This window comes from Narcine bancroftii, chromosome 1, assembly GCF_036971445.1.
Source record: "Narcine bancroftii isolate sNarBan1 chromosome 1, sNarBan1.hap1, whole genome shotgun sequence".
Taxonomy (NCBI): Eukaryota; Metazoa; Chordata; class Chondrichthyes; order Torpediniformes; family Narcinidae; genus Narcine; species Narcine bancroftii.
This window is the reverse complement of record NC_091469.1, coordinates 420,467,605-420,478,160: the sequence shown is the minus strand read 5'-3', so window position 1 is coordinate 420,478,160 and position 10,556 is coordinate 420,467,605. Positions and strand designations below refer to the sequence as shown.

The 10,556-nt window shown below is 39.5% G+C and overlaps 1 protein-coding gene across 2 annotated transcripts in view; it reads left to right on the top strand.

Annotated features, from left to right (window-relative positions):
• The first annotated feature begins 718 nt into the window (after nucleotides 1–718).
• LOC138751598 (cyclic AMP-responsive element-binding protein 5-like) overlaps nucleotides 719–10,556 on the top strand; it is a 422,160-nt gene continuing 412,322 nt past the window's right edge. The window contains exons 1-3 of one of the 2 annotated variants that reach the window (XM_069914109.1): nucleotides 719–922; nucleotides 1,275–1,368; nucleotides 6,022–6,216. In XM_069914109.1, the coding sequence (XP_069770210.1) occupies nucleotides 6,208–6,216 (9 nt within the window). In that variant the 5' untranslated portion in view covers nucleotides 719–922; nucleotides 1,275–1,368; nucleotides 6,022–6,207. Of the gene's footprint in view, nucleotides 1,369–6,021; nucleotides 6,217–10,556 lie in introns of both variants that reach the window. The other variant, XM_069914110.1, reaches the window with a different exon arrangement.

The window sequence follows — 10,556 nt, the reverse complement described above, 5'->3', positions numbered from 1 at the left end:
TATTGCAGAATTGAAGGGGCTGATTCTGGAATTGAGGTTGAAAAGTTTTCATTTCTCTTGATGAGCACTGCTCTAAGGGTAAGGTTGTTGGATAGCTAATTGAGTCCGAGGAGTCCTTCCTAAACTTCAGTATCTTAATTGAACAAAATACTCCATCTCGGGCCAAACCAACGATCAAGAAAGATATAGCAGAGTTTTCTTGCTTTTGTTTTCCCTGTGTATGGGTACATTTAGCAGTTCTTTTTCATTTTCAGTGGCCTACTTATGTTCTTCACTTAGAAGGTAGAGCCTGAGAGAATAATTGAGCACGGTTACAGGCTCTTAACCATCTTCTCCACCCCCCAACACGTACCTCTCTGCATACCCTTTACAATTGTTCTTTTTTTGTTTCTTATTATCTCTCATATATTTTCCGACTTAAAATAATCAGCTTTTAAGCCAGCGAAATCGTATATGCCGTGTGACTGGCCCATTTCAACTCCCCAAGCCCTCACTGGTTACTACACTGTAGATTAGGCGGTGTGGAAGATATCTCCCCCCCCTCCCTCCCTCCCTCCCCCCCTCCCCACTCCCTCTCCCCCCTCCCTCCCTCCTCCCTCCCTCTCCCTCTCCCCCCTCCCTCCCCCCCTCTCCCTCCCTCCCTCCCCCTCTCCCCCTCCCTCCCTCCCCCTCTCCCCCTCCCTCCCTCCCCCTCCCTCCTCCTCCTCCTCCTCCTCGATGCAGGGTCTCTGCCGACAAGTCGATAATTCCACCCATGCTCCCTGACCTGCTGAGTTCCCCCAGTTTTTTTTAGATTGGAAATTGTGCCCTGTATTCCCACGATAAGAAACGAGACCGTACCATACACCGCAGTGTGTGAAGCGACTTGGCCGGACTACACGGAGCCCATCACTTAGCTAATAATGCACCCAAACAAATTCTAGTGAGAGAACATTTTCCCACTTCACTGAGCTCTGGCGGGAACTTCACTGCATTTCCTCCATTCATCAACCTGTCCCACAGACACGCCTCCCTTCGCTTCGCCTCGCCCCTTTATGACGTCAAGACGCTGCTCCCTTCACGTAAAGGCCCCCCCCCCATCATTCTGGCTCCTCCTCCCCACTTACGTCAACTCGTCATTTCGATCAGCGCGTTCTCCGCTCCATCCAGTGCCTCTTCGCACACGCCGCTCGCTTTGGGACTGCAATGATTTAGAAGTTCAGGAATCCCACGTGACGTCACCACAGGGTGATGTAATGCTTCTCTAAATAGAATGTATTGTAATCTTCTCGCAGTCCAACGTGGTTCCTCGCAGACCCGCTTCTTCAATGAGACTTTCGCTAAGTTATTGGAAAATTAGTGAAAGGTGCAAGAACGACAGCCTCTCAGGTATTTTGATCCTTTGGTGCACTTTCCAACAGAGTTGGTTCTGCAGAACGTTGTTAATTTGCATCTGTTTGCAATTTTTTCTCTCGTTTTTGTTAATGCTAAATGGTAAACAGAAACTATATCGGAGCGGACACTTGGGGGGGGGGGGGGTGTTACGGTTTATAAACTGTTGTGGACACTGTTAATAAGTTGTAAAATTGAGGCGCTCTCGCGTAAATCGGTTCCGTTTAGGGGAAAAGTGTGCCTAAATGAAAGTTCTTCAGAAAAAATGTTGTATGGAAAGTCATTAGTATTCTTGCGCTGTTATGTCTGGCTTGTGATTCAGTCTCATTCACAGGAAAGGGACGGCGAATGGGAATTTTCATAATTTGTTCATATAAAACCCCTAATTCGTCTGTAACTATTATAAAATCAAAAACTAGTTTCATGCTCGATGATGTTTAGTTTTTAGCCGTTTATTGCTAGTCCTTTTGCTGTCAAGTATGTACTCCATTTAATGGACCTGTCATACGTATTAGTCCCTCTTGGTCGGACGCTTCTCAATGAGTTTGTGATATAAGTGTAGAATTGGAATCGATCCATGGAGTTTTACCCGCGTCCCGATGAACAAACGTCTGTTCTGGACCTAATAACGTGCTAAATTAAGTTTTTGCTCTCGCTCGATTGGAACATTTTAGAAACTCTGATTGCCTCTGTCCGTCGTTGCTGTGGTTCATTGATCGCTATATATTTAAATCTGTTCACTTAAAAATTGCTACTAGGAAAGATGTTTGTTATTATATATGAGAATGGGGTTATAGTTGGTCATTACGTCATTCTGCAGCCTATTAAGAATGTTTGATTAACAGCCTGCGATATTGAGGGTTCAGGGGGCCAGATCTGCTGACAAAGCGCTCTCCTATTGAATCCCTCCCTTTTTTAAAAAAAAATCTAAAAATGAACTGTTTAAAAATATGGACAAGTATAATTTTTCATTCACTTTCACGTTAAATGTATATATAATTACCCTTTCCGGACAATCTTTAATGGCCACTGTAGTTGTAAAACGATACATTCAAACTTGAAACGCGTTCTCTATTATTGATGAAGAGGTTCATTCAGTCATTCATCTTGAGTTTGCAGCACCCATCGCGACCAGTGATTGATTTTTAAGCAACTTTAAGAGGCAAGAAGTAGGAGTCTAAATTGAAGCCATGCGGGATGAAATAAATTCAACTTTTACCTCTTACTTTTCACACGCACTTTTAGTGCAATGTGTTCATGAACCTCGCTCGAGGTGGTGGGATGTGAGTGTTGGTGTCGAACTGTACACAATCAGACGTACAGCGGATTCACTGTACCAGAACTGCAGAAGAACCAACTTTAAATGCCGAACCTGTGAGACAGGCATTGTTGCACTTGTACTGTTGATCTTTCACTGAGTTCCTAATGCCAAATTGTTGAGGAATTCCTCTGGAGTGCATACATCAACGAGTTCAGTTCAGACACTGGGCCAAGCTAGTCTTTTTTTTCGCGGTTGGAGGATTTCGCGCTGCAGCAGAAGAAACTCCCTCCTCTGCTTTAAAGAGAACACCGCGGTTCATCCAAGGATTAGACCAGCCCGAAATACTTTGTCCTCCTTTCTGCCCCTACCATCTAGAAAGTGCGCTTTCGACGAAAACTCAAGGCTCAAAAGTGGCCAAATCGATGGAACCAGTCCGGTCGGCAAGGACTCTGCGCACACGATTCACGGGCTGTCCGTCCAACACCCGCATTCGTGCAGCGACCCAGCTGAGAAAATGGCACAGAGTTCAGTTCCTCATCGTTCTGGCGAAGATTGGGAAAAGAACAACTTGTTTTGTTAAACCACTCTAGAGATAGCGATCTGTTCACGACAAAGGGCTTTTGAATGAGTACTCCGAGTTCGGCAAAACTTTCACAGAATAGTCCAGTGCTTAAAAGTTCAAGACAGATAGATATTAAGCTAAATAAAAGTCTGGAACGTCTGCAACCAGCGAATTGCAAATGAAGACAGTGCGATCGGGACGAGAGGATAGCGCAGGTCACTCACTACCTTACCGTGTCAAATGTGCAGACCCGCGATGACTGACTAGAAAACTTAGATGACTAAATTCTTTGAGAAACAGATGAAAACAAGATTCCAGCTGTCTTTTGACACTTGCTTAGCAGTGACTATATAGTTATTTTGCCTTAAGTTGTGCAATAAATACCCAACACTCCATAATAGATTTACTTAACGAGACCGACACTGAAACCTTAAAAAAAATCAGGTTTAAAAGAGCGTACAAAACGAACATACCATGTCATTTACGATTAGCTGCATTTGATTCCTTTCACTTACCTGTATTCCTATCTTTTGCTCACTCTCCCATCTCTCTTCCACATGCTCATTATCCGTCTGCAATCTTTCCATCAATCCCTTCCTCTCTATTTCTTTTATCACCTACTCTACTGTTTTACTTTCTCCTATCTATCTCACCTGTTTAACTGTTACTCTCTGTCTCTGTCACTCTCTGTCTTTATCTCTTTGTCACTCTGTCACTCTCTCCAGGTCACTCACTCTGTCTCTCTCTCTCTCTCTCACTCACTGTCTCTCGCTTATTCTCCTGCCCTTTGCTCACTCTCTAACTTTTTTTTGTCTCTCTTGTTTTTTTTTTCCCTGATTATCTGTCACAGTTAAGTACATAATGAGTCAAGGGCAAACCTGGAATACTCCTGCCAATGTCAATTGGCATGGTTCGGAGGGAGAGAGGGGGGAGGGGAGGGAGAGGTAGAGGAGGAAGGGAGAAGTCCCTGGATATACCCTTGGGATGAGAGTGAGTTGAGAGCTCCCTTGAGCTGGCCTGAGAAGGAAGGTACCAAGTGGATCACTTTGAAGAGCAAAGTGATGAGCTGTGAGACAAAAGGAATCTGTACTTTGTAACTAATTGACTTTGGCTGTGCTCCTTTTTGGAGTGGAGTCTAAAGATGTTGAATGCGAACAAGGTTTCTGACATTTTATTGTGTGGTTTAAATTGTATTTTAAAATGGAATAAAGAAATGTACAAATGCAATTATACTGTATGTTACTGTTGCTGTATTCTATTACAATTAAGCTAAGATTAAGCAGCATCCATAGAAAGAGGGTTCAGGCCTGAAACATCAACTACCTTTTACTTTCTGAGGATGCTGTGTGGCATGCTGAGTTTCTTCCAGTACCTTTGTGTACAATGCTAAGATTTCTTTCAGTTTGCATTCCTGGAAGTAGCTATTTTGTCCTCTTCCTCCCATCCTGTTTACTAAAATCTACTGTAGCCTGAAGAGTGAGTTGTGTGAATAATGAATTATTTTACTAGACTATTATTTGCACAGAAAACATTAAATCAGTTCCTTATTATTTTGGTGTATTGAAAGAAACTCATTTATAGACACTATAGTGTTCCTCTTCATAGATATTTTGAAAATGAGTGACAATATGGCAGAATTTATTTTTAAGAATATTTGACAATTTGCCAGTATAAAGCACCACTGTTGAAGTTGCTTTGTGCCTTCAATGTGAGCTCCAATCCTTAATTCATATAAATACTGTAATAGAGAAGTGTTAATCAGCCCATTGAAGTGTGCTAATACTTGATCTCCAAGAGCAGCTGTAACGCCATGAAAATTCCTTATTCCTTTCAAATAATTCTCAAATTTGTGAAAGCATAACATGAATGAAATTGCCAACAGTAAAATCTCAATCAAAATATGGACATTTTTGGATTGTGAAATTCTATTTACTGCAGCAATGATTGTTTAATCTCTCTAGGCTTATACCCACGTAGGCTGAATTTTCATAGAACTCAGACTGGGGTGGGGTGTTCTGGCATGTATCTGAGGATGTTTATGAATATTTGCGTAGGTGTGTGATGGCTTTTGCAGTTTAAAACCATAAAATAGGAGCACAATGTACATTTGTATAATGTATACAAAGTTTTTTTTGATGCTTAATACATTTGGGGGAAAAAAAAGAATTCAGTCCGAATCTGAAAGGAAAGTGGTAATATTAATTGCTGGCATTTCTCCTCCTAATCTTGCGGTGCCAAAATTAAATATGTCCATTAGCCACATGCATGTTAAATGAAAACACAATACTGGAGAAACTCAGCAGATCAAGCAGTTTCCTTTATATAGCAAAGATAAAAATGCATAAGCAATGTTTTGGTCTTAAGCCCTTCATCAATGTACTTTGATACTTCAATACCTTGATGAAGGACCTAAGCCCAAAACATTGGTTGTGCATCTTTATCTTTGCTCGATAAAGGACGCTAACTTGCTGAGTTTCTCCAGCGTTGTGTTTTTACTTCAATCACGGTATCTGCAGACTTTCGTGATTTACTTATGCATTTTAAATACTATTTTTTCACAAAATCTTATTAAATTAAGTGTAAACCAGTTTAATTTTCCCAGTTTTTGTTTTACTGTAGAGATGTTTTATTTCTTTTTCCTCATTACACCACATATATTCAGAAATTAGGTTCATAATTTTGTGTCCTCTGGTAATCTTAAATCCCTTTCAATTTTAGTAAATCTAAAATTTATTTCAAATAAATAATGACAGCTTAAAATTGAATAAATGTATTGAGAATTAAATTCCTACCATAGATAATATTTCTTCCATTTTCCTTTCCATAGATTGGCATTTATGGCACCAGTAGTTCCATGACGACATATGCCTGGATAATAAAGTGAAAGAAATTAATTATATGGATGCCATTGACATTTGTGAACAGTTTACATGAACCACCCTGGATAAAGAGAAGATCTGAGAGGGGCATTTTTATTATCTGACTCTGCTCCTTTGGAATAAAAAGTACTTGTATGGATTTGGTAAGTTTAACACATTGCTTTGTTTAATTTTATTCCAAACTCTATTTGGTGAAATTTCCAAATTGTGTCTGAGCTTCTGTGGAATACTTCCTACCTCTGGTTTTCCAGTTTCCATAAGACAAGTTTTCCAAAGTAAACCCTGCCTTTCATCACTCTAGCAATTTTTCTTGGTAGCAACTTCATTCAAAGGACTCAGATAAATATCTGAAAGGAGAGAATTTGCAGGGCAATGGGGAGGTGTTGAGTAGTGAGACTAACTGGATTGCTCTTACACAGTGTAAAGTTGTAAAATGGCCATTTTTGACTCAATAAATATTCCATGATTCTGTTTGGTGTTCCTCTGATCTCATGCCAGAAATTAAATGTCTCAACGCCATCTACTTTCTTTCATTAAAAGAAATGATTCAGTTTGTTTAACAAATAAATAGTGATCTTGAAAATATTTCAAATCATACTGAAGAAATGTTGTGGCAGTTAAGGGAAATTGTGAAAAGAATTTAAAGTTCATTTTCTGAATGCTACACTAGTGTCTGAAACTATTGATCAAAGACCCGGGTTCGAATCCAGTGCTGTCTGTGAGGAGTTTGTATGTTCTCCCCTTGACTGCATGAGTGCTCCCGTTTCCTCCCCTGTTCCAAAGATGTACAGAGTTAGGAGGTTGATTGGTCACGTGTGTAATTGGGCGGTGCGGGTTAGTGGGCCAGAAGGGCCTGTTACCGTGCTGTATCTCGAAATTAAAAAAAAATTAATTAAAGCGCAGTCATGTCAAACAACTTTCTACCTTCTTATTCTGAGAATTCTCTCTTTTGTCCACTCCTCCACCAGTAGCACCTTCCTATGCATATCATTGAGGACTTGAGGTTGCTCTCCCAAATGAATTTTTTATCTTACTATGCTATAGTTAGTCACTGCTCAGTTAGTCACAAAGCAGATATCTTCATTCAATTCACAAACATAACCTTAAGCCTCCAGTTGCCTGCCATTTTAATTGCACCTCCCAACCCTAACTCTGACCTGTCTCTCCTGGACATTATTTACTTTTGTAATGAAGCTTAATGTGTTAGCATTGGATGAGACACTTTACAATCTTCCAGACTCAGCATTTTCAACGAGTACAGGCCGAAGCTTTGCACTTTTTTTTAGACAGTATATGTTGGTAATGATTTTGCTATTGTAATGTAAGGTGTTTAGTTGAGAGTGAGGTCTCCAGAGAATGTGGCTTTTAACAAATATAAGGAACAAGAATTTGATGAACAAGGGGATTTGTTGAAGTAGAAACAGAAGTGCTGCTTTGCATTTAAAAAAAGATACAAGGTTCAATTCACAAGAAATTAATGATTATTTAATCACTGACTAACACTATCTTAAATATTGAACCTAATGTTTTAAAAAAAATGGAAGAAGGTAATCAGGATATCAATTTGTTAATAAGAATATCTAAAAACAAAGTAGGGAAGAAATGCAAGAGAAGGCAGCTAAGAGTTGTTGACTACAATTCCTACAACAAGGGAGAACATGAGGACATTATGTTTGTTCTGGGAGATCATAGGTTTTGGAAGTGCATCAGATTGATCTCAAGTACAGGATTTTGGAGCTTGAGGAGCAGTTGGAGTCTCTGTGGAGAATGACAAAGACTGAATTTCCTGCAAAGTATATTTCAGGAAGTGGCTATTCCACAGCTAGAGAAGAATATGGCTAGGGGTGGGGGAGGGGGGGTAGTCATTAGAATGAACATGAAGAGGAGTTGTGTGTTGCAGTCAAACTGGTGCTCTGCATAAGAGACTTGTGGTGTCAATGCTGCCCAGAATATGGATCCCATGAGGCATAGGACTGCAGGGGACAAATAAACAAATAACAAAGTATATGAACTGCAGTAGTCATAGGGGATTCCTTAGTTCATTCAAGGTAGGCAGACAGGCATTTCTGCAACTGCCATTGTTTGTCCTTCCTGGGTGTTCCACCCCATCCCTAGCAGTGTCAAGGTAAAGGACATCACAAAAGGTATAGGGTTTGGGGAAAGTGAGTGAACCAGAACTTTAATACATGAGGGGAAATGATATGAGCTCCTGCAGTAGACTTTAAGAAGTAGAACCTCAAGTAAATGGGTCATGAGAGAAGATGTGTCATTGTGTGGCCATGGAGAAAGTTACTCGTTGAGTACAGGGCATGGCTGATGTACACAATGAGTACTTTAAGTCCGTCTTTACTATAAAAAAGATGCTGCTGGAATCTTAGACAGTTATAGTTAATATTTTACAAAAGTTGTGTTTTTGTCCAATAAAATATGGCAGAGCCAACACCTACAGCTCAGTCCTTTAGCCTGCGGTGGAAAAACTTGCACAAATGATAATGAGGGATAGAATTAGACATCACCTGGGGAACCGTGCATTGCTTTGTGAAAACTAGCAAAGATCTGTTAAAGGCAAGCTGTCTTTATCCAATGGTAGAGTATTTTGATGAGGTAATAGAAAAGTGGACAAGTGAAATGTAGCTGTACTGTTTTTTTTTTGGTTTTCATAAGGCATTTGATAAAGTGCCTCGCAATAAGTTTGTCATCAAGACCATAACCAAAGGAACAAATGGGATAGGGACATTGTAGATACAAAATTGGCTAAATATCAAGAAACATGAGTTTTGAACAATTTGTTTATTGGAGGTGATTGCCAAATGAGGGTATTGAGACAATTCTTTTTCTGAATGCATTTTAATGACTTGGATGCATGCACAGGACAACATTTCCAAATCTGCAGACAACAGAAAACTTGAGAGATTGGTGCATTGTTAGGAGAAATGGAGTAAATTTCAAAAGTATATCAATGGAATGGGCAGATGAAATTTAAAATACAAATTGTTGCAGTTGTTACAAGGAAGAATGAGAAATTATATACACTAGAGGGCACAGTTCCAAAAGAGATCCAGAAACTGAAAAATCTGGGGTAAATGTGCATACATTGTTGAAAGCAGTAGGATCAGTCAAAAATGGTTAAGAAAGTGTATGGTATAGAGATTAAACTGGAAAAGATGGAGAAGAGACTCACACTGGTGTTACTGGAACTGGAGTGCTTGGGTTATGTGGATGGGCAAGAACTTTTCCTCCAGGAGTGTAAGAGGCTAACTGGGAACCATATAGAGTTTTATAAAACCATGAGGGCCATAGATAAGGTAAATAGTCAGCCTTTTCTTCAGAGTAAGTGAATCTAATATTAGAGGGAATATGTTTAACGATTCAAAGAAACGTGAGACAGAACTTTTTCCACACAAAAGTTGGCGTGTATATGGGATAAGCTGTCAAAGAAAGTGATAGAAGTGGGTAGAATTATGGCTTTTAAAAGATATCGAGACAGGTACGTGGACAAGAAAGTTTTAGATGGATGTGGACCAAACACATGCAAATTGGACTCATTCAGATAGGCAACTTGGTCAAGCAAAGGGCCTGTTTGCATTCTGTAATGCTCTATATCTATCCTAGGCTTTATAAATAGAGACATAGTGTATTATGGAAGGCAATCATGAAAATCTTTCACCAGCTCTGAATTTGACTACAATTGGAGAACTGTGTCCACTTCTGGAGAATGTGGTTCAAGAACAATGCAAAGAACTTGAGAGAGATTTACATGAATTATTATAGGAATAGGGCCATTTTGTTATATGGAGGAGTTGAGGCTGTTCTATGTGAAATATATGAGAAAGAAGATTCGATTGAAAGAATTACTTTTGTGCAAGGTCATAAACCAGAGGACATAAAATGAAGATGTTTGGTAAAAGAATCAAAGATAAAATAAGGAAAAACTATTTTCATGCATAGATCAGGATGCATTGCAAGGGCATAATAAATCACGATATTCAGAAGGAGCATAAAACAATGGGTGGTTTGTATATGGAATAAGCTGTCAAAGGATGGTAGAGGTGGGTAGAATTAGAACTTTTAAAATACATTTAGACATTGATGTCTCTCAGTGGGTTTTGTTCAGAAGGGAACTGGGTAAGTATGTGAAGGAAAAAGAAAATGTGGTCTTGTGAAGAGAGGACAAGGGATGGAACTTTTGAAAGAGTCAGCACAAATTTTTTTGGGGGGAAGGAAATTGTAAGTAAGCTGACATGGTGTTTGTATCTTAGAAATGGAGTATACTAAAAGAAAGTGTAAATACGTTAAAAAGAATTGTTTTTCCAGATGTAATGCTATTTTTTTGGAAAAATTGTAAAATAAATGTTAAAAAAAGAGTCAGCACAGGCTTAGTCAGCTCAAAAACCTCCTATATTATTAACATTTCTGTGATTTTGTGACTTGAAGATCTTCTGCCCTAATCTTTTATTTCTTTACGTATCCCATTACCATTCCC